Below are 24,640 nucleotides of genomic sequence, written 5' to 3' on the forward strand. Positions count from 1 at the left end.
CTCTCTCTCTCTCTCTCTCTCTCTCTCTCCCTGTGTCTCTCTGTCTCTAATAAAATTTAATAATAATAAAAAAGCACGTCCAGTTGCCTGACCCACCCGGAGGCCCGCAGATCCCCGAAGAGCTGGGGGTCTCTGCGCGCGACTTGTGGGCGTCCTAGGAATGAGAGGACGTGGTCCTCCTGTTGCGCTGGACAGAATGGGCCCACGAATTAGGGTGTCCTTCATTTAACATTAGAGACTTCTCCCCAAGCGCCCTTTTACCCCTCTGGAGGCTTCCCGAGGGCGCCTTTCCCCCTTCCCCTCGTTTATTTTATTTTATTTTATTTTATTTTATTTTATTTTATTTTATTTTATTTTATTTTATTTTATTTTATTATTTATTTTTTATTAAGATTTTATTTATTTGAGAGAGAGCAAGAGCGACAGAGGTCACAGAGGGAGAGGGAGAAGCAGACTCCCGGCGAGCAGAGAACCTGATGGAGGGCTGGCTCCCAGAACCCTGAGACCATGACACCGGGCCACCCAGGTGCCCCCGCTCCCCCACCTCATTTAGTTTACATCCTGGCCTTACTCTTTCTGACCATGCTTTGCAAGCAGTGTGGGTGTTGACAGACTACTCCTGGGAGGATTTACATTTCAAAGGTGGGGGATAGGAAAACTCTTTTAGGCTGCTTCTCTCTCTCTCTCTCTCTTACATTTCTTTATTTTTATTAAGTTATTATTGTGGGGGCACCTGGATAGCTCACTGGTTCAGTGTCTGCCTTTGATTCACGGCTTGATCCCCGGAGTCCTGGCATGGAGTCTTGCATCTGGCTCCCCACAGGGAGCCTGCTTCTCCCTCTGCCTGTGTCTCTGCCTCTCTCTCTCTCTCTCTCTCTCTCTCTTTCTCTCTCTGTGTCTCTCATGTATAAATACAAAAAATCTTTAAAAAGTATTACTGTGTTTACTAATGCTTAAGCCTATTGATGTAATGCTTCTTTAAGAATCATAGAAGAGAACAGATCTGGTTTAACTTTTGTTTTTAGGAAAGGAATGCTTTTGCCCTTGGTGAGGCTCTGTTCCCTGGCCTACTTGATAAAGGCAGGACTTCCACTTTGTCAAGGTTCATTGGCCACCTCCATCAAGCAGCAAACTGGGGGAGCTGCCCCACTTGTTTCTGAGGAACTTTAAACATTGAATAGATTTCTCTTTTACTCTCTATCCAATCACTTGTTTCTCACTGAATGAATAACCCTTCAAACTCAAGATTTATGATTCTACTCCAATAGCTCAGATCATGATATTAGAAATTAGGTTCCTTTATTTTTATTTTTCAGTATTTACTGAGTTCACACAAGTTTTCTTCCAAAAACCCTATTAAAGAAAGGGAACCCGAAGTAACTCAAATGGCTCTGGAAAACCATTCCACTACTTTCTTCCATATATTCCAAGTTAGGCCACTGGGAACAAAATAATTACAAGATTTGTAATAGAATAATTTAAATAGATTCGTATTTTACTCTCTAAACCTCATTATTGCATGGGTTAGGTAAGGGAGGCAAATGTTTCCTTTGAGTGCCTGCCTCAGTTAATAGCTCCTGCCTAGAGCAGGATATTGAGAAAAATTCAGAAGCTGCATTTGGCCCATAGAGGGAAAAGTATCACAGTTACTTAATAATATTCACTCAAATTAACAGTTGCAATTAAATACAGTTTATCATCCTGTAAAGATTTCCCTGTTCAGAAAAGTATGGAATCAATTGTAGAGTTTTTACTTTTTCTCCACCTTTGAGTCTGTTAAACTTGCACCCCAGTTTTTGCTCAAAGAATTGGCAGGCTATCTGGCCAAATGATAATCTCAGAACTGCACTCTATCTGCTTAATACAACAGAAGGATTTCTTGTAGGAGAAAAACTGATGCTCTACTTGGCATTAGAGCACACGCTGGGTGCTTGTTAACTCAATCTCCTTTGCCGTAGGATCATGGGTAAATTACATAACCTGTACTTCATTTTCTATATCCACACATAACAGTAATACAGGCCCCTGGTTATAATACAAGGCTGGTGGCATTACGGATGGTGATGACAATATCTGAGAAAGAGCATCACATTCCATGGGAAAAAAGTCAACCCAGCATCTCTGAAAGGTGGAGGGGTTGGGGAGTGCTGAAGTAGCAGAATGAGTTGCTCTGGCTGTACTTAAAATGATGTTGCTGTTTTCTTTTTAGATTCCTTTTTAATTGAAAGCATTGGTCATCCCTTTGTTGAAAGTATCTGTGCACATTTTTGTGCTCTTATTGCTTTACTCCTTGTTCGGATTTGTTATGAGACTGGCATCCGTGAGGGGGTTACTAGGTAGGGAGGACCAATTACAGTTGCTGCCTTTGGAGTTTGTTTCCAAGACAAAAGGTCATGGATGGTGTCAAGGCCTTCTAGATTATAATTATTCCTTCTTTAAAAAAGTATTTTACGTATTTATTCATGAGAGACACAGATGAAGAGAGGCAGAGACATAGGTAAAGGGAGAAGCAGGCTCCCCACAGGGGGCCTGATGCAGGACTCGATCCCAGGACTCCGGGATCATGACCTGAGCCAAAGGCAGATGCTCAACCATTGAGCCACCCAGGTGTCCCTAAATTATAATTATTCCTATTTAGTGTTTTGAAATTTTATATCCATATGGGTAAAAGGAAGGAATATTGACTTACACGAATTATTTAATGAGAAATCTGGAATTCATGGTCACTAGATAAAATTGCAAATCTTATCATTTTAGTGCTGGAAGAAACTACAGAGACTTAAATTTGAATTTCTCCATTTGTAGATGGCAGAGAGGCCAGGCAGGAGGGCACAACTCATGGGAACCGGACCTGGGCTTTGGCCGTGGGGATGACCATGGTGCAGGAACTATTTCTTTTTTTTTATAATTTTTTATTTATTTATGATAGTCACAGAGAGAGAGAGAGGCAGAGACACAGGCAGAGGGAGAAGCAGGCTCCATGCACCGGGAGCCTGATGTGGGATTCGATCCCGGGTCTCCAGGATCGCGCCCTGGGCCAAAGGCAGGCGCCAAACCGCTGCGCCACCCAGGGATCCCGCAGGAACTATTTCTAAGGTAGAGAATCAACAGAATTTGGTGACCCTGTGGGTTAATGAGCGAGGGTGGCGAGGAGATAGAAGACTTGAGAAAAGGGGGATATTTTGACCTTTACAGGCTGAACAGTAGGTTATAACTGTAGGCATCTCTGCCAGACCCACTTCTCCTACCTACACTGATCTTGCACATCTATGTTCCCACTTTCTTTGCCTGGAGGTGCAGTTGTCAGCTTGTTAGGCCCAGTGGTGAGATGAGACTGATTGTTCTCTCATGAATTCACTTCACAGATACTTAGTGAGCACCTACTATGTGGTTAGCACTGCTCACCTCTGAGGATGTAAAGGTAAGATATGGTGCCTGCCCTTGGGGAATTTATAGTCTAACGGAGAAAACAGATGGGTAAACAAGTGTGATAAAGTGTATGGTATGACAGCCGGAGGTACATCAGGGTTTTTCCACCTCAGCACTATTGACGTTTTATATAGGATGGTTCTTTGTCTTTGGGGGCCATCCTATGAATTGTAGGATCTTTTGCAGCACCCTGGTTTCTACCCTATGCCAATAGTTCCCCACTCTCAGTTTCAATGATGAAAAATGTCTCCAGACACGGTCAAGTATTCCATATGGACAAAATTGCTTCTAGCGCAGTACCACTGATCTCTATCACAGAAGAGGTGGTAATTCTACTTGGGTGGAGTCAGAGGAGACCTAGTTTGAGCCTTATAAGGAGATGGGCAGGTGATCCTCAGGTGGGTGTCAGGACCTGAGCCTTCCCACCAGAGGGGGCAGTAGAGAAGGCAGTATTTCATACTTGTCGGATCCTTGACAAATTGGCAAAAGAGATCAGAGAAGTAGGTGGCCCATGAAATGAAAAGTCTTTTACACCATATAAGAGAATTTGGATTTTATAGGCAAAAGAAGCTATCAGAGCTTTGTAAGCAAGGAATAATATGGTAAGATTTGCAATTTAGAAAAGGGATTTTGGGGGCGCCTGGGTAGCTCAGCAGTTGAGCATCTGCCTTTGGCTCAGGTCATGATCCCGGGGTCCTGGGCGTGATCCTGGAGTCCCGGGATTGAGTCCCACATCAGGCTCCCTGCATGGAGCCTGCTTCTCCCTCTGCCTATGTCTCTGCCTCTCTTTCTCTGTCTCTCATGAATAAATAAAATCTTTAAAAAAATAGAAAAGTGACTTTGTCGACAAGATTGAAGGTGAATTGAAATGGGCAGGGGATGGAGGTAGAGAGACTGGTGAGGAGACTCTTCCAATAATCCAGGGGAGAGGGGAGATATGGGTTATGTTTCGATGACAATGTGGTGACTCCTAATACTCTCTGGTTAAAGTAACTGGGTGAGTGGGGCTGATGTCTAACTGAGGGGATCAAGGGAAGAACTTTTGTTTAAAGGTAGGTAGGGACAGTAAGTTCAGTGTCAGACATATTGAGCTAGCAGTGTCCATAGCATATCTGACTGAAAATGCACAGGAGACACTCGAATATTTAGAGTTGAAGCTCAGGACAGATGGTGACCAAGATCCTTATCTTTCACCATGGCTGACTGGCAGCAGCCTCCTCTGCTGGGTCCTTGAGACACATGAGCATAGACTTTCCAACCAATGTGCTCTGTTGCTGGCTTGAACTTTGGGCCCTAACCCCTAACTGGCTAGGTCTTCTACTTGACCAGTTGAGTTAGATGCTTTGTAAGCACTGAAGGTCCTCTTGGCTCTTTCCTTTAGGACTTAACAAGTTGATCAGAAAAATAAAAGTCAGATGGCTTGATCCTAGGCTCTGTGTCCTTAGATTTTGACTTATAGTCAAGAGCAGAGCTGGCCCCAGCTAACCACTTCATACTTCCTTACCTCAAGCTCCATCATAGTGCCCACTTGGCCTTTCTGGGATAAGGCTGTTCCTCGATTGTAGGTTAATCTTCTATCCCAAATCAGGAGGTATTCCTGATTGCCAACTGGGAGGGAAGATAGAGAGCCAGTGAAAGAGAACAGAGCACATGGAAAAGTGATCGTAAGCATAATATTTCAATTAGAATTTATTCCCATCACATGATTCATTTCCTATTTCTGGTGAGGATACTATTCTGTATATTACTTTGTTTCAGTGTTGGAGGGGGCGGTGGGGGAAGGAAAGAGAGGAAAGGGAGGGAGGGTGAGAGCGATATTGAGAACCTAGGGCAGTGCTTCCAATCTTTGCCCATTATGGCAAACAGAAAAGATAGTGTTTGACTAGCATCCTGGGGCAAATGAAAGGTCTCTATAAAGGACTTGGTGATAAAATTATATCTTTGATATATAATTGTGATGAAAATAAAAATGCAAAGTATTAGGGATTCAATATCAGGAGGTTTGTATACTAATAAAATATTTTTATTTTATTTATTTTTTTAAATTTTTTTATTTATTTATGATAGTCACACAGAGAGAGAGAGAGAGGCAGAGACACAGGCAGAGGGAGAAGCAGGCTCCATGCACCGGGAGCCCGACGTGGGATTCGATCCCGGGTCTCCAGGATCGTGCCCTGGGCCAAAGGCAGGCGCCAAACCGCTGCGCCACCCAGGGATCCCCTAAAATATTTTTAGTTTTAAAAAAGAATCTTGAAATGGGTGAGGGGATAAAAGTTATAAACTTCTGGTTATAGAATAAATAAATTATGGATGTCTAGTATAGCATGGTGACTGTAATTAATAGTATTATATTGCATCAGAGAGTAAATCTTAAAAGTCCTCATTTCAAGAAAAGTATTTTTTTGAACTATGTATGGGAATGGATGCTAACTATATAAGACTTATTGTGGAGCTCATTTGCAATATATACAAGTGTTGAATCATTATGTTGTACACCTGAAACCAATGTTATTGTTAAATATATCTCAAAAGTACACTTTATTTTTTTTTAAGATTTTATTTGACAGAAAGAAAAAAAGCATGTTCACATGCATGTCAATGAGGGGCAGGAGCAGAGGGAGAGGGAGAGAGAGAGAATCTCCAGCAGACTCGGTGCTGAGCACAGAGCCCGATGTGGGGCTCCAACTCAGTACCCTGAGATCATGACCTCAGCTGAAATCAAGAGTCAGATGCTGGACTGACTGAGCCACCCAGGGGCCCCAAGTACACTTTATTTTTTTAAAAGATGTATTTATTTTTAGAGACTAGAGAGAGAGGGGTAGAGGGAGAGAGAGAGAGAATCTCAGACTCCCAGCTGAGCACAGAGCTGGATGCTGGGCTGGATCTTACCACCCTGAGATCATGACCTGAGTGGCAACCAAGAGTTCCTCGTCTACCAACTGAGCCACCCAGGTGCCCCTAAAGTACACATTAAATGAGAAAAAATATTCATGAGCTTGCTTCCACAAATATAAATCGTTTGAAATGGTGACATAAAATTTCTAATAAAAACGTTTAACTTTTTTAAAACATTTGTTACCATTGGTGAGAAATGTGTTCGCGCAATATTTTAAAAAGATTTATTTATTTGAGAGGGGGAGAGAGAGGGCCCAGCCTGCATGAGTGGGGGAGGGGCAGAGGGCGAGAATCTTGGAGCCGACTCCCTGCTGAGCACCAACCTCCAAGTGGGCTTGATCTCCTGATCCCTGAGATGGTGACCTGAGCCAAAACCAAGAGTAGGCCGCTTTTCAAGTTTTTATTTATTTTCCAGCTTTGAGGTATAGTTGACAAAGATTATGTATATATTTGACGGGTACAACGCAGTAATTCAGTATACATGGTGAAATGCTTAAAAAGTTTTTAAAGCCATTTTTACGACCACTTACAAATTTACACAAGTCAAAGAATCCAGTATCTTTGCCTTCATCAACAAAGGTAATTTTGACATTTCTTGTGATGATGCGAAGGCATTTCAAATCCAGTCTGCCTCTTTGGTCAGGAACATTTCCGGAAAACGAGGGAACTTTGGGGAGCAGTAAGCACCGCCCAGCCAGCCGCAGCTGGAGTGGAAGCTGCAGGAGTGCGGGGTGGAGCCCCGGCCCCGCCCCCGGCCCCGCCCCCAGTCCCGGCCCCGCCCCCAGCCCCGCCCCACCTCCCGGCCCCGCCCCTCGCGCCGCGCAGCCTCTTTTGGGGCCCTCCCAGGGACCTTCATCCTCAGGTCCTCAGCCACAGGGCGGCCCTGAAGCAGTAGATCCTTCAGCACCAGCCCCCGGAGCCTGTCAGTGAGTGTTGAAGGGCCCGTACATTAATACCTGGGGGCCTGCGGGCGTGGCAGCTGACCCCACTTGGTTGCCTCCGACAAGGCTGGGTGGAGGCTCCTTCGGGCCCGAGGCACCCAGCTCCTGTTTTCCCCATGAGCCCTGAAGCTGCCCTCGTGGCCTGGGAAAATCAGTATTAGACTTCACATCTGTAACGTATCCGTGGCACGTGGGGTGGGAAACTGCCCCGGAGTGGCGGTTCTCACCTTAGCATGCATCAGAATCACCTGGAGGGCTTGTTAGCACCTTGCTGGCCTCCCAGCGCTCCCCCGCCACCGTTTCTGATTCAACAGGTCTGGGCTGGGGCCTGAGATTTGGCATGGCTAACAGGTTCTCAGGTTATGCCGTTGCTCTGGAATCACACCTTGAAAACCTCAGTCATAGAGATTAACCAAAAGTGTTTTCTAAATACTCGCTGTAAAGCAGCCCCTTCTCACTCCCTTACCTTGGTTTATTTTTCTTAAGAGCAATTATTATTACTTGACGTTATATATTTGTCTGCTTTTGCTTGTCCTTGGTAAACTGAAGGATACTTGTTGCTTATATCAACGTGCTTTTTTGGAAGGCAGCAGCCGAAGCTGAAAACATGAGTGATAAAGGTCACTCGGGCAGAAGGGGAACAATAAAAAGGAGAAGGAACAAGGAGAGACTGTGGGTATGTGGGCATTTAATATCAGAATAGGATATAGAGCAGAAAGCAGGAAGCCAAACCTGGTGCAGCAGCATAGCAACCCACTGAGGAGAGATTTTCACCAAAGGAGAGGACACCAAGAGTAAACATCAGAGATAATCTAAGATGGAAAGACTGACAAATCTTTAAGATTTGTCAATTATGAGATTTGTTATTGACGATTTTGGTAAAAGTAACTTAAAGCTGTGCAGAGTAGCAGGCTCCTTGCTTAGTGAATGGTGGTTGAAAAAGTGGGGGAAAAATGCGTGTGGACTGTTTATTCAAGGATTTGGCCATGCAGGAATGGCTACAGAGGTATACAGGTCAAAAGAATTTTCTGTCTCCCACTCCCTGTGTCTGTGTTGTGTAAGATAAAAAAAAATTAGAGCATAGTTTTTTTGTGATAGGAAAGGAGTCCACAAGGAGATGTTGAATATACAGGACTGGGTAATCCTAGCCAAAGGTTATGGTCCTAGAGGACTTGGGGGATAGACTCAGGAGTGGACTGGATGGGTAAGGCAGCCCCTCACCTGCTGAGACCAGGGGGAAAGATGAGAGCCAGGGCTGTTTTAGAGGCTTGGATTGGAGTTGAGGGGGTTCATACACGAAAGGCTTCATGTTCTCTGGGAGTCCAAGCAAAGTCATTTTCTAGTGGTGAAGCAGGAGTGGATAAAAAGTGTAGGAGGGCTGGTCAAGGTTGGACTAATTGCTGTGGGAAGTAGAACACAATAGTGGCATCAAATGTTCCCAAATTGGGCATAATGTTAAAAAAATTTGGGAGGCAGGAATGCTATATTGGTTCTGTCATGAACTTTGGTTCACCCACTCCCTGTTTATCTACAGATCCTCTCATTCCTGTCACAAGGCAATATTCAAGCTGCAGAAGCTTAAAAAAAACAACCACACACACAAAAACTCTTTCCTGGCTGTTTTCTAAGACAGCAATACTGTAGGAGCAGCTGCAATTGAAACACACCCCCAGATGCAAGCCGGGCTAGGAGGTGGCCAGCTGGAGCCAGCTAATTACCAGAATTAACTGAGCATCATCATAGGCAGCAGGTGGAAAATACATTCGTCTAACTCACAGAACTGTCTGCTTGTGCTTAATTAATGGCAGGATTCCAAGGAATGAACTCAACAAACAACCCACTAAGTCTTTCTGTTTTGTGTAACAACAAAAGCAAACCAACAAAACACAACTCCAGGTCTGGGAAGCAGAGGCATCTCACGAGTGAGAGACAGGGCTTGTCACCCTATTCCCAGAACTAAATCAGATCCTGGATTCAGAGCCTCTTGGGTGTAGCCCAGATATTTTTAATTTTTATTTTTATTTATGATAGTCACAGAGAGAGAGAGAGAGAGAGGCAGAGACATAGGCAGAGGGAGAAGCAGGCTCCATGCACCGGGAGCCTGATGTGGGACTCGATCTCGGGTCTCCAGGATCGCGCCCTGGGCCAAAGGCAGGCGCTAAACCGCTGCGTCACCCAGGGATCCCTAGCCCAGATATTCTTAAGGATGCTGCCAAGACACTGTCCCTAAGCCTCCCAAACTTTTGTCCCAGCTTTTCCCCAAAGGCCTCGTGATCCTTTTAGGATAACTGCTCTGAAGAAAAGGACATTTTCTTTTTTCAGTGACTATCACTTGCTAGTTCTAAACCGACGCTAATTTCTGGGACCAAAAATGTCACTGTTTGCCATTAACATTCTGAGCTTGTAGGGGTTGGGTGATGAATTCCAGGCCAGGTTCACCTTGGGATAGGGCTGGTGGGACTGTGAGTTCATGCTGTGGTTATGTACCCTACTTGCCAAGTGAATAACTGGAATAGGAATCTCAGCAACTGACAATTCTTATGTTGGCACATTCACTCATTAAGCGAGGGTTATTTCTGGTTGGAAATGCCAATTGGAGGGCTAAATAATACATCAAAAGCATTACCATATACCTGGAGAATTGCAGAGGCGAGTGTCATCCTCAAAGGCATGGAAGATGCTGGTGTGATTGTTCCCACCTCATTCCCATTCACTTCCCAGATTAGCCACCACAAAGGGCAGTGCATTATTGTAAACCCAAGCCAGCGATGGCTCTAATTGCCGCTACTCTTTAATGGGATCTCCTTACCTGAGTAACACAAACAGCCCCTGACACTTGGTTTGGAGTTATTGATCTGGGATTTAGCTCCAGAATATCTTTTTAAAGATCTCTTTTTTTTTCACATTATGCACCAATACCTTTCTAGATTCAGTCATAAGCGTTCTGTTTTTATTGCCTACCACTCTTTATTTGGCAGAAGTATTTAATTTTAAATTAGTGTAGTCGATCCTTCTCTTTTCACAGTTTGTGCTTATGCATCTTGTTTAGGAACTTGTTATCCCTAACAATGAATTCATTAAAAATATCATCTATGTTTATTTCCGAAAGTATAAAGTTTACTTTTCACAATTAGTTCTTTAGCCCACTTGGAAAATGTTTTTTCATGTGGTGTAAGTAAGGATCTAATTTTATTTTCATACAGAGAGCATATTTCCCCAGTGTCATTTGCTGAATACTCCATCATTTACCTAGTATCTTGAAATGCTGCTTCTGTCATATACCAGGTACCTCAAAAGTAGAGGGCAGCCTGTTTCTAAGTTCTCTTTCCTGTCCATTGGTCTATTTTTCTTTCTCTACATGAATACCACAGACTACCACTCTTTATTATCTCTGTTCATGTCTGTATATCGTTTCTTTAAAGTGGGGATCATAATTATATTTCTCTAAGAATAACTGGGAATAAAATTAGATACTCTTTGTGAAGAGCATCAAGTTAAGTGCTCAATATGTGGTAGTTGTTATCTCAAATAATTGGGGATGAGAATCTGGGATTTTTTTTTCTTTTTTTTTTAAATTTTTATTTATTTATGATAGTCACACAGAGAGAGAGAGGCAGAGACACAGGCAGAGGGAGAAGCAGGCTCCATGCACCGGGAGCCCGACGTGGGATTCGATCCCGGGTCTCCAGGATCACGCCCTGGGTCAAAGGCAGGTGCTAAACCGCTGAGCCACCCAGGGATCCCTGGGATGTTTTTTCAATTCATTGTTCACTTCACAGGAGTCATTCTCAAGTTAGTGAGATAAGCTTTCTGAAGCTTACATGTCTGACAAAGTCTTGTCTTTTCCTGCACTTGATTCCCATTCTTCTAGGCTATGTCTAGAGGATGGGATCATTTTTCTTTAGTTAATCTAGGGACTCAGTGGGCCTTATTAACCTGAAACTGTTTTTCTTCACATCTGGGACACTTGCCTTCTTTTTAGACTCCCCAAACCCCACCACCATTCTTTCTGTCGCTTCTATGACATGTCATTCGGATGTTGGAACGTCTGGATCCATTTTTCACGTCTCATCATCTTCCTTTTTTGTTGCCGTGTCTCTTCTGCTATAAACAAGGCCATAAATCTATTATTTGTCTTTCAGGGATTCCTCAATGTAACTGGCTCGCTGATGGAACATTTTGTTCCCGGAGCTTTTTTGGATTAACGATTAACGTCGAATTTTAGATGGGAAATAAAATTCATGTGTGTGCACAGGTTTTCTTTGTAATTTGTAATTCGAATTCCTCTGTTATGTTTTGGTTTGTCGTGTTTCTTTAATTCGATTGGACATTTTGAGGTCATTATGTCGTGCCTCTTTTTCTGTACCTCTTAAACTGCTTTTCTGGTTTTCAAGGACTTTATACACGTGGCTCGTTCCACCTATCCAGTTAACACATCCCCAGGCTATTTCTTCAAATCCATTGTCTTCGGTTTCCCAGCTCAGTTTGCTTGCAGTGGCACCTGGAAGCTTCTTCCCCCTCATTCCAGAAGCTCTCGGCGCCCCACCCGCTGCACTCCGGGAGCTCAAGGCGCTCTGGCTCTGGAGGGGTTCTCCACCGCGCCGACAGCAGCGTCAGGCTTGCGCCATCAGTCTCCGCTGATCGGACCTGGGTGTCATCCCCGCCCCCCCCCCCCCCCCGGCTTAAATAAGCTCCGCAGGTGGTTGGGAGGCACGCCCAGGTTCAGAACCTCGGGGCCCCCTCCCCCTGCGCGCACCTGCCGGCCCCTAGGGCGCCCCCGGCCCCGGCCCCGCCCCCGCCCGCCGGCCGGCGAGGTGACCGGGGACCTTGTGGAGCCGCAGCCCCACCTCCCGACTCCCAGTCACGTCGGAGGAGGTCGGCGCCGGGAGCCCCGCACGCCCCCCGCCCCCCGCCAACCGTCCCACCGGCCGCGCGCCCTCGGGGCTGGAACGCGGCGCCGCGCCGCTCGCCGGCCGCCCTCGGGCCCTGGTGCGCAGGCGCGGGGGCGCCGCGGCGCTGCTGGTCCCCGGCGGGCGGGAGAGCGGGCGGGAGAGCGGGAGAGCGCCTCGACTCCCCGCGCCCCAACGGCAGCCCCGCGCCCGCGCCCGGGGGCGACTCGGGTGAGGGGCGCGCTCCACCGCCGGCCAGCCCGCAGCGTGGACGGCCCTCGGGGCGGCGGGCGGCAGAGCCCCCCACGGCGCTCGGGCCCCCGGGGAGAGAGGTCGCGGGCGCGGCGGGGCCCCCGGGCCGAGCTCGGAGGGGCTGGTGGACGTGGGTGGGGGCGCGGCCGCCGCAGGCCTGGTCCCGGGGGCGGGCCGGGGCGAGGTTGGCGGGGTCGGCTGCTACCCCCCGCAAGCCCTTGTCCGTGCCTCAGGAGCAAGCGCACGAACGACAGAAACCGGGCCCGGAACGTGGACTTCCAAACCCACTAGCCGGGGGCAGGGCCGTCAGCGCGGCTTGATGATGCAGAGTGTGAATTGTCACGATTTTGCTTCAGCTTTATCGGCTTTAGAAGTCGCCTTTTGGTTGTTGCTAGTAGTCCGCTGTTGATCCTTCTAGCTCCCCCCCCCCCGCCCCGCCCCAACACACAGCTTGGACGGGCCTGCTTTTCTCATGACCAACGTTTCTATCTTGCATCTGTCTGGTAGGGTGCAATGTCCGAGCAGGAGCGCGTACAGGAATGCCTGAGAAAAGAAATAAGGTCGCTTCTCATTTCCACCAAAGACGGTTTGACCCCGCAGCAGCTGGAAAAGGAGTACCTTTTGATGGTTGGCAACCACTTACCACTCCGAATCCTTGGCTATCGGTCCACTATGGAGCTGGTGTTGGACATGCCTGACGTGGTCACTGTCTCTCCCTGTGGGGATGGTACTATAATACTGAGAGGTAAGCTTAGGATTTGAGGTCTTCGAGCAAGAACACGCAGTAAGGCATCATCCTAGCAAATAAGTAGGTGATGGGGATTAAGGGATGCACTCGTGGTGAGCACAGGGTGACGTATGGAATAGTTGGATCATTAGTTTGTACCCCTGAAACCAATATGGCCCTGGTCTTTACTGACCGGAATTAAAAACTTGGAACTGTTGTAGCAGCTATCCTGCACATTAGCGATTCTGCATCCCAGGGAGAGGATTTTAATATTTTGAGAGGGGTGGGGAGGGTTCATGGTTACTTTTGAGGTTGTGGGCAGAGTGAAAGCTATAGCAAAATCAAGAAATCTTTCCCCAGAAAAAGGTGCATTCGCAAAAACTACACTTTTACATACAATGTCAGGATATCACCGTCCTAAATTGTGAGAAGCATAACAATGGGGAAAACATGAACTCCTGTTTTGAATTTCATGGGTCACAAAACATTGCAGGGAAGTTCATCTTGAGAGATTCAGATATTACAGCGGTCAGCAGTGATGCTAAATATTGTGCTTTATCTTTTTGTCCACATCCTCTGGTAGAGGAGCTAACCAGTGGTTATGGAAACTACAAGAAATGAAGGAACCAAGGGTTCACATTTTTCATGCTACCTAGATACACAGCTCCTTAAGAGAGTTAAAAATTGTCTCTGTAACCACAGATGCAAAGGATAAAGGAAGGAGTTACATTTTCACCTAAATAGGATTTCTTTTTTCACACCTCCTTAGCCATTCCAGATGAATCCACCAAAGGAATAGCAAATTTAGTGGCAAAACAGAGGAGCAGCCATAAGGTTCGAAACTCCATGCAGAAGGGAAGGCCCAGTGTTTGCTCTGGGTCGAGCTCCCGTCGGCGAGTACCTTACCGAGGAAGGGTGCCCCCCATTCTTCCAGCAGTTGTGAAGAGTGAGTTGAAAGACCTCTTGGCGTTATCTCCCGTTCTCCTTTCTGATTTTGAGAAGGCATTTGCCAGACGATTTGGACGTTCATTCCAGTACGTGCAGTATGGATTCCTCTCTATGTTTGAAGTGCTTAATGCTGCCTCGGATGTCATTTCTGTAGAGCAGACCAGAGCAGGCTCTTTGTTGATGCTAAAGAGGAGCATATCAGAGGAAAAGCAGAGAGGATGGCCAGCAGGTAAGCATGTTAGTGTTAGTTACTGTATTGTGGGTTAGCAGTTTTTGAGCAGTCATGGCAGCAGTAGAAGTACGTAATGCCCAAGCTCCCAGAGTTTGTTGAAGTTGCATCCTGGCTCTCCGACTTGCTGGCTGAGTCATCTTGCACAGGTTACTTAAAACGTCCAAGGCTTAGTTTCTTCCTCTTTAGAATAGGAATAATAATACTTGTCTCTTGTAGCTGTGTTGAGGATTACCTGAGATGACGTCTGAAAAGTGCCTGGCGTTTAATAAGGTTATAGTAAGTGGTAGCTGTTATTATAAAAACACAAGATCTGCTTTTTCTGAAACACTGTAAATGAATATGAGTCCTATGTGTGTAAAGATATAATGTGGAAAATGAAGAGTTTAAAAAATTATACTAGTCAGTAGCATTTGCCATCTGATTTTTGCTGACGCAGATCTTTGGTATCTGAAAAGATCACTGAAATAATTTATATAGTGTAGTGATAACCACCTTAATTAGCATTTGACCTTGGTTTCTCATTGCTACACCATAGAAGGGTGAATAACCCAATCTTAGAGATAAGGACAAGAAAGCTCAGGAAAGTTAAATGACTTTTCCAAAGTCACATGCTAGAAAAATATTACAGCCACGGTTAGATACTCAGCTCTTAATACTGTTCATCCAGTGCTTTTCTTTTTAATTTTTAAAATTTATTTTTTAAAGATTTTATTTATTTATTTATTCATCTGAGACACAGAGGGAGAGACATAGGCAGAGGGAGGAGAAGCAGGCTCCATGCAGGAGCCCGATGTGGGACTCGATTCCGGAACTCTGGGATCGTGTCCTGAGCCGAAGGCAGATGCTCAGCTGCTGAGCTACCCAGGCGTCCCTTTTTAAAATTTTTTTTAAAAAGATTTTATTTGAAAGAGAGCAAGTGAGAGAGCACAAGCAAGGGGAGCTGGAGTGGGAGAAGCAGGCTCCCTGCTGAGCAGGGAGCTCAGCTTCAGGCTCATGACCTGAGCTTAGCCTGCTGAGCCACCCAGGTGCTCCTCATCCAGTACTTTTCTTACCCAATCATTGTCCCTCTTGTTTTTGGTTTTTATATATATGTTTATGGAAGTACAGTTGACCTGCAACATTACTTTAGTTTCAGGTGAGCAACAGTGATTTGACAACTTTGTACTTAAGCTGTGCTCACCACAGACAGTGTAGCTGCGAGGTTGTTACCATACCATTGACTGTATTCTCTATGCTGTACCTTTCATTCCTGAATCACTGTCTCTCTCAAAGACCCAAAAGACCAATGTGATCATTTGTATAGTGCCTTCCTAGACCCTTGACAGTACAGAATCTATACACTGAGTCTGTTTGGGGGGAATTTCTATGCCTTTTCAGTGATTTTACTTTTTCCCTAAAATCTGAATTTAGATTAATGTAGATGAAACCATGAGAAAGTCCTAAGTGTAGAAACCAGTACTTAAACTGTGATATAGGAAGTATAATTTGATGAAGATACCTACAGTGTTTACATGTTCTGGTCAGGGAAGACTGCAGGGGCCAGTGAGTGTTTTGAGTTGAGCCCTGGACCATCAATACAGCCAATATTCTTGAGTTGCTCAAACTTAGGGACACAAACTCATCATGCTGTTAAACTTTCAAGAAGTTGACCTGTAGAAAGCAGTTTGCCAACTTACTGAATGGGGGAAGTGATATTCCTTCTTAGTGACCGGATTGCTCATATTTCCCACCTGGAGACCCTTCTTCCTGTCATCAGGATATATTGGAAACAATTTTGTGTGTGAGTGAGCTTGATCTTACGGTAAAGAACTAGGCTGTAATGAAGTCTAATGATAAATTGTTCGTGTTGTACATCAGCATATATCTCTCCAGTGCTAATTCCCTCCCTACAAATCTTGAAGAAAGAAAATCTGTACTCCAGAAAATCCTTTATTTTATAGCTGTTTTATTCCTCCTTCCCTGCCCCCATACTACTAGGTGATTGTTTGGTTTGAGAAGCATAGTTTTAAGATTTTATTTATTTGAGAGAGTATGTGAGAGCACAAGCGAAGGGAGGGACAGAGGGACAAGTGGACTTGCTGCTGAGCAGTGAGCCTGACATGGGACTCAATCCAGGACCCTGAGATCAACCGACTGAGCTACCAGGAGCCCTGAGAACATAGTTTTAAGCAGACTCCTTATTCAGAGACTTTGTGGCCTCCTAAGCAGGATACAGCTTTTTGGGTTTTTACCTATTGAAACTTGCCTCTAATTATACTCAGGTGGCCTTAAGTGGAGTTTTTAGGTAGCCCCAACCTTTTCAGTAACATACTTATGAGCCTCATGGTTTTCTTCTATAGCTGACTCCTTTTTCCCATTGTATGTAAATTTTATTTGACAATATGAAAATATAAGCATACTTTCCTTAGTTATTTCCAAGTTGAGGACAGTTAGGTCACAGTAGCCTCTTTATATAACTACCAGAAAATAGGGATCCCTGGGTGGCACAGCGGTTTGGCGCCTGCCTTTGGCCCAGGGCATGATCTTGGAGACCCGGGATCGAATCCCACATCAGGCTCCCGGTGCATGGAGCCTGCTTATCCCTCTGCCTATGTCTCTGCCTCTCTCTCTCTCTCTCTCTCTCTATCATAAATAAATAAAAATTGAAAAAAAATTAAAAAAAAAAAACTACCAGAAAATAAAGTAGAAATTGTGATAACTTTTCTCTGCTTTTCTTTTTATTCACAAAAGGAGGTAAAATGTTTACCCAGCCTTTTAGAATGAAACAACAAGGCTCATACTCCACAGGCTCCCCAGTTGCAAAGGCTTGCTTTTCACAACCTACTTCAAACATGGAACCACCAAAGCAAATATTGAATGCAGAAAAGACTTTTAAGTCAAATGTAGTAGAGACTTCAAGGCTGAATCACACTGAAAAATTAAACCAGGTAAGTTATCTGATTTGGGGTTATAAATACACCAAAAATGTTTAAATTCAGTGTTTTTTTTTTTTTTTTTATTACTTAGATCTGATGGAAAAGCTCATCTTTTAAAATTCAAGTCATTTCAGATTTAACTTCAGCATTTTCTATGGTTTTGGGGATTATTAGCTAATAAGAGGTGGCAGTGAGAAAAGAGCAGTTTTATCAATTCATATGATTTCTACAATAGGTTTCCCCTCCTGTTTGAAAGTAGTGTTCCTCTGAAACCTGTCAAAGTTGAAATGGTGTAAACAAAGCAAAGAAGCAATTACCATTAATTTATATGGAAAACATTTTGAGCATACCCAGACCTTCAAAATAATCTCTAGTGGGCTTTTCTGATACCTTATGACATATCTTGCTAATGGTTTTTCTGATACCTTAAGTACACATCTTGCTAATTGTGGAGATAAAGCACAGTTGAAAGCTATGGCGGTTTGAAGCTCAATATAGTTCTTGCAGGAGGAGGTTGGCAGTGCCATTCTTGCTCAGGCTCACACTGCCTCTATAACTACTCACTGAAAAACAAATGCTGGATGCTGTTTTCACTTTTGGCCTTTTTTTTTTTTTTTTTTTTTTTTTTTTTTTTTTGCTAAAAGTGAAAATCCTCTTTTGATTCTTTGGGTTAGCAAAAACAAGAACTAACCCAATATCCTTCATAAAAACAAAGTGGCATAGTGTGAACTTTTGAAAAGCGAGGGATACTTGTATTTTCTGCAGATGACCCCCAAATCTCTCTCTAGTTCCAGCTTCTCACCAAAATCCTGAAAGTGTATTTGCAACTTTAACTCATGAATATCGTTACTTGAATGGTTGGCCCTGAGCACTGCAGTGCTGGTATTTTTTTTTTTTTTTGATTATGTATACAATGAAGGATTTTTGAATAAAAGCTACTAGAATATAACCAACAAAAGCTCATTAAATTAGCAAGATAGCAACTTTTTTCATTTTTAAAAATTATATTTTATTTAAATTCAATTAACATGTATAATGTGTATTATTTCAGAGGTAGAGTTCAGTGATTCATCAGTCTTATATAACACTCAGTGCTCATTACATCAAGCGCCTTCCTTAATGCCCATCATCCAGTTACCCCATTCCCCCACTCTGTCCCCTCCAGCATCCCTCAATTTGTTTCCTATGGTTCAGTTTCTTAGTTTGTCTTCCTCTCTGATTATGTCTTGTTTTATTTTTCCATTCCTTCCTCTATGTTCCTCTATGCTGTTTTGTTTCTCAAATTCCATGTATGAGTAAAATCATATAATTATCTTTTTCCAATTGACTTATTTTACTTTTCAAAGTATCTTCTAGTTCCATCCACATCATTGCAAGTGGCAAGCTTTCATTTTTTGATGGCTGAGTAATATTCCTGTGTGTGTTCGTGTGTGTGTGTGTGTGTGAGAGAGAGAGAATGAGAATATATCACATCTTCTTTATCCATTCATCTGTTGATAGACATCTGGGCTCTTTCTGTAGTTTGGCTACTGTGGACATTGCTGCTATCATCATTGGGGTTCAGGTGCCCCTTTGGATCACTACATTTGTATACCTAGAAGTGTAATTGCTGGGTCATAGGGTAGCTCTATTTTTAACTTTTTTTTTTTAATTTAAAGATTATATATATTTATTTGACAGAATGCATACAAGCAGGGGAAGTGGCAGGGAGAGGGAGAAGGAAAGGGAAAAGCAGGCTCTCTGAGCAGGGAGCCCGAGGCAGGACTTGATCCCAGGACCCTGGATCATGACCTGAGCTGAAGGCAGATGCTTAACTGATTAAGCCATCCAGGCACCCTTTATTTTTAACTTTTTGAGGAACCTCCATACTGTTTTCCGGAGTAGCTGTACCAGTTTGTGTTCCCACCAACAGTGTAAAAGGATTCCCCTTTCTCCGCATCCTTGCCAACATCTGTCATTTCCTGATTTGTTAATTTTACCCATCTGACTGGTGTGAGGTGGGTATCTCATTGTAGTTTTGATTTGTGTTTCCCTGATGCCCGATGATGTTGAGCATTTTATCATGTGTCTGTTGGCCATTTGTATGTCTTCTTTGGAGAAATGTCTGTTCATGTCTTCCCATTTCTTGATTGGATTATTCTTTGGGTGTTGAGTTTGATAAATTATTTATAGCTTTTTGGATACTAGCCCTTTATCTGATAAAACATTTGTAAATATCTACTCCTATTCAGTTGGTGGTTTTTTTTGTTTTGTGGATTGTTTCCTTTGTTATGCAAAAGCTTTTTATCTTGATGAGGTCCTGGTAATCAATTTTTGCCTTTGTTTCCCTTGTCTTTGGAGAGGTGTCTAGCAAGAAGTTGCTACAGCCAAGGTCGCAGAGGTTGCTGCCTGTGTTCTCCCCTATGATTTTAATGTATTCCTGTCTCACATTTAGGTCTTGCATCCATTTTGAGTTTATTTTTGGGTATGGTGTAAGAAAATGGTCCAGTTTCATTCTTCTGCATGTGGCTGTCCAATTTTCCCAACACTATTTGTTGAAGAGACTGTCTTTTTTTCTTATGGATATTCTTGCCTGCTTTGTTGAAGATTAGTTGATGATAGAGTTGAGGGTCTGTTTATGGGTTCTATATTCTGTTCCATTGATCTATGTGTCTATTTTTGTGCCAGTACCATACTGTCTTGATAATTACAGCCTTGTAATAGAGTTTAAAGTCTGGAATTGTTATGCCACAGCTTTGGTTTTCTTTTTCAACATTACTTTGGCTATTCAGGGTCTTTTCTGGTTCCAAAGAAATTTTAGGATTGTTTGTTCCAGCTCTGTGAAAAAAGTTGATGATACTTTGATAGGGATTGCATTGAATATGTAGATTGCTCTGGGAAGCATAGACATTTTAACAATATTCTTCCAGTCCATGAACATGGAATGTTTTTCCATTTTTTTTTGTGTATGTCTTCCTCAATGTGTTTCATGAGTGTTCTGTATTTTTCAGAATACAGATCCTTTACCTCCTTGGTTAGGATTATTCCTAGGTATCTTCTGGTTTTTGGTACAGTTGTAAATGGGATTGATTGCTTAATTTCTCTCTCTTTTTAAAAAAGATTTTAATTATTAGACAGAGCAGCAGAGGGAGAAGGAAAGGGAGAGGATGGAAGCAGGTTCCCCACTGAGCAGGGAGCCCAATGTGGTCTTGATCCCAGGACCTTGGGATTATAACCTGAGCTGAAGGTAGACATTTAGCTGACTGAATCACCCAGGCATCCCTTCATTTCTCCTTCTTCTGTCTCATTGTTAGTGTATAGAAATGCAACTGATTTCTGTGCATTAATTTTATATCCTGTCATGTTGCTGAATTCCTGTCTGAGTTCTAGCAGTTTTGGGGGGAGTCTTTTGGGTTTTTCCACATAAAGTATCATGTCTTCTGTGAAGAGTGATAATCTGAGGACTTCTCTACCTATTCTGATACCTTTTATTTCTTTTTGCTGTTTGCTGAGGCTAGGACCTTTAGTACTATGTTGAACAACAGTGGTAAGAGTGGGCATCCCTGTTGTGTTCCTGACCTTAGGGTAAAAGCTCTCAGTTTTTCCCCATTGAGAATGTTTGCCGTGGAGTTTTTGTAGATGGCTTTTATGATATTGAGGGGTGTTCCCTCTATGCCTACACTGTGGAGAATTTTAAGAAGGGATGCTATACTTTGTCAAATGCATTTTTCTGCATCTATTGAGAGGGCCATAGGGTTCTTGTCCTTTCTTTTATTAATATAATATATCACAATGATTTGTAGATGTTGAGCCATCCTTGCAGCCCAGGAATAAATCCCACTTGGTCGTGGTAAATAATCCTTTTAATGTACTGTTGGATCCTATTGGCTAGTATCTTGATGAGAATTTTGTATCTGTGTTCATCAGGGATATTGGTCTGTAATTCTTCATTTTGGTGGGATCTTTGTCTAGTTTTGGGATCAAGGTATGCTGGCCTCATGCAGCTGTTTCTATTTTTTGAAACAGCTTTAAAAGAATAGATATTAATTCTTTAAATGTTTGATAGAATTCCCCTGGGAGGACATTGGGCCCTGCGCTCTTGTTTATTGGGAGATTTTGATTACTGCTTCAATTTCCTTGCTGGTTATGGGTCTGTCAGGTTTTTTATTTCTTTCTGTTTTAGTTCTAGTATTTTGTAAGTTTCTAGGAATCCATCCATTTCTTCCAGATTTCTTTTGATGTCCGTTAGCATGATAAATGGTTCTCTACCCCTTCACTTTCAATCTGGTGCTATCTTTAGATCTAAAATGAGTCTCTTCTAGACAGAGCAGATCAGTGGGTCTTGCTTTTTTATCTGATACCCTGTGTCTTTCGATTGGAGCATTTAGCTCATTTACATTCAGAGTAACTATTGAAAGATATGAATTTAATTTAGTACCATTGTATTACCTGTAAAGTCACTGTTTCTGTTTATTGTTTTTGTTGCTTTCTGGTCCATATTGCTTTTGGGCTCTTTTCACTTAAAGGATCCTCTTTAATATTTCTTGCAGGGGCTGGTTTAGTGATCACAAATTCTTTTAGTTTCTGATTGTCCTGAAAGCTCTTTATCTCTCCTCCTACTCAAAATGACAACCTTACTGGATAAAGTTTTCTTGGTTGCGTATTTTTCTCATTTAGAACCCTGAATGTATCATGCCAGTCCTTTCTGGCCTGCCAGGTCTCTCTGAATAGGCCTGCTGCCAGCCATCTCTTTCTTCCTTTGTAGGTTAAGGACCTCTTGCCCCTCAAGCTGCTTTAAGGATTTTCTCTTTGTCTCTGAAATTTGTAAGCTTCACTATTACGTTGAGGTGTTAACCTATTTTTATTGATTTTTGAGGGAGGTTCTCTGTGCTTCCTGGACTTCAATGGCTATTTCCTTCTTCAGATTTGGGAAGTTCTCTGCCACAATTTGCTCTTATACACCTTATGCTCCCTACCCCTTTCTTTCCTCTTTCTCTGGGACCCTAATTATTCTAATATTGTTCCACTTTATAGTATCACTTATCTCTTGAATTCTCCCCTCATGATCTAGTAGTTTATCTCTTTTTCTCAGTTTCATGGTTCTCTGTCTTATCTTGTATATCACTGATTCATTCTTCTTTGTTTATCCTAGCAGTTAGAGCCATTTTTTTTTTTTAAAGATTTTATTTTTCATCAGAGACACAGAGAGGCAGAGACATAGGCAGAGGGAGAAGCAGGCTTCCCACAGGGAATCCCCTGTGGGACTCGATCCCAGGACCCCAGGATCACAGCCTGAGCCAAAGGCAGACAGACACTCAACCGCTGAGCCACCCAGGTGTTCCTAGAGCCTCCATTTTGATTGCATCTCAGTAAAACCTTTTTTGATTTCGACCTGCTTAGATTTTAGTTCTTGTATTTCTCCAGAAAGAGATTCTCTAATGTCTCCTATGCTTTTTTCAAACCCAGCTAGTATCTTTATAATCATTATTAAAAATTCTAGGGATCCCTGGGTGGTGCAATGGTTTGGCGCCTGCCTTTGGCCCAGGGCACGATCCTGGAGACCCGGGATCGAATCCCACGTCGGGCTCCCTGCATGGAGCCTGCTTCTCCCTCTGCCTGTGTGTCTGCCTCTCTTTCTCTCTCTCTCTCTCTCTCTTTGTGTGACTATCATGAATAAATAAATAAAATCTTTAAAAAAAATAAAAAATAAATAAAAATTCTAGCTCGGACATCTTAGTTATAGCCATACTGATTAAGTCCCTGGCAGTTAGTACTGCCTCTTGTTCTCTTTTCTGGGATGAGTTTTTCCATTTTGTCATTCTGTCTGGAGAAGAAGAGATGAATGAGAGAACAAAGATCATGAAAATAAACCCCCCTGAATTCTATATACCGTTTTACTCTAGCACTGGAGTTTTGCAGTTGTGTGTGACCAGTAAACTTGGTATTAGCCAGATGTTCCTGCTGGTCTTCTGGGGTTAGGGCCTGTTGTACTGATTCTCAAGTATCTTTGGCCAGGTCAGGATTGTACCACCCTTGCCCCCAGAGGGGTGGGGTGGGGCAGGGCTCAGTGTAAACTGCCTCAGGTTGCTCTATGTGGCATTTGTTCCCTAAAGGCTTTCTGTACCACTTGGGGGAGGGGGGTAGAAATGAAAATGGACCCCCATCTCTAGCCCTGGAGATGAAAGTTTGTGCCCCCACTCTTCAGTGCGCTCTCAGGAAAAGTGATCAGTTACTCTTGTCTCCCTGGTTTCTGTCTGTACTCCGTGTTCACCCTGCCTGTGACTGAGCATTTTTATCTCAGGCATGTGACCCTGTTTCCAATCTCCAAACTTTATAGACTTCCTGCAGCATGCATCCCCACTGCTCCTCCCAGGGCAAGGAGGGGGTCTCCCCACGGTTCTGCCTCTTGCTGGGCCCCTGCTCACAGAGCAGTTGCCCATTCATGCCACACTTTGTGGTTTATGGCAATTCTGAGCTGAAAGCCCACTCCTGGGCTTGCTGATTGCAGCTGGCTTCCCCGCTCTGATGCTTGGGAACTCTGCTACAGGCAGGCACCTGTGTTCTTTCTCTGACCCCGGGCATCCTGAGACCACACTGTCTCACCTAGGATTTTGCCCTCTGAGCACCTTTCAGGCAGGAACGTTCCCCACTAGAGCAGATTTCTAAAAGTTCCATTTTGTGCTCTGCTGCTGTATCACTTTCTGGTAGCCAACTCCCCCCCCCCCCCCCCCCCCGCCCAAGGGCTTATCTTCTAATATATCACCTCAGATTCTCTTCTCTGCACTTTCTACTTTGCAAAAAGTGGCCACTTTTCTCTTTATATAATTGCAGCAATTCTTTTCTTAGATCTCCGGTTGAGTTCACAGGTGTTCAGTATGATTTGATAGCTACCTAGCTGAAAATTCCAGGGACCAGATGAAAGTAGGGTCCCTTACTCCTCTACCATTTTCCTCCTCAATCCATGCAAGATGACAATTTAAGTAGAGCTCGGCATAAGCACATGGAAATTAAATTCAAGACATAAAAGTGCCTTTCCTCTAGAACTAAAAAAAATTAGCTTTGGTAACAATTTATGTACAGTAAAATTTATCCATTTAAAATGTATAGTTTGAGTTTTCACAGTATAGCCAGTCAGGAAATCACCATCAAAATCAAGATGCTGACCATTTCCATATTCTCAAAAAGTTCCATTATGCTGCTTTGTAGTCAGTCTCTTCCCAGCTATAGCCACAGACATAAAAACCACTGCTTTTTGTAAGTTTGACTTTTTAAGAGTTTCATCTAAATAGAATTAAATAGCATATAGCCTTTGTGTCTAGCTTCTTTAACTTAGCACAATGCTTTTGAGATTCATCAGAAAGCATCAGTAGTTACTTTGTCATTCCATGGTATTGATATGCCTCAATTTGTTATCTATTCTCCTTACATGATAT

General features: G+C 43.5%; 1 protein-coding gene across 5 annotated transcripts in view; it reads left to right on the forward strand.

Moving 5' to 3' along the window:
* The first annotated feature begins 7,123 nt into the window (after positions 1-7,123).
* TDRD5 (tudor domain containing 5) overlaps positions 7,124-24,640 on the forward strand; it is a 108,975-nt gene continuing 91,458 nt past the window's right edge. For 3 of the 5 annotated variants that reach the window (XM_072830798.1, XM_072830795.1, XM_072830799.1), the window contains exons 1-4: positions 12,253-12,385; positions 12,914-13,151; positions 13,903-14,310; positions 17,044-17,240. In XM_072830798.1, coding sequence (XP_072686899.1) covers positions 12,920-13,151; positions 13,903-14,310; positions 17,044-17,240 — 837 coding nt within the window. In that variant the 5' untranslated portion in view covers positions 12,253-12,385; positions 12,914-12,919. Of the gene's footprint in view, positions 7,251-12,252; positions 12,386-12,419; positions 12,487-12,913; positions 13,152-13,902; positions 14,311-17,043; positions 17,241-24,640 lie in introns of those variants that run through there. The other 2 variants (XM_072830796.1, XM_072830797.1) reach the window with 2 other exon arrangements.

This window comes from Canis lupus, chromosome 6, assembly GCF_048164855.1.
Source record: "Canis lupus baileyi chromosome 6, mCanLup2.hap1, whole genome shotgun sequence".
Classification (NCBI taxonomy): Eukaryota; Metazoa; Chordata; class Mammalia; order Carnivora; family Canidae; genus Canis; species Canis lupus.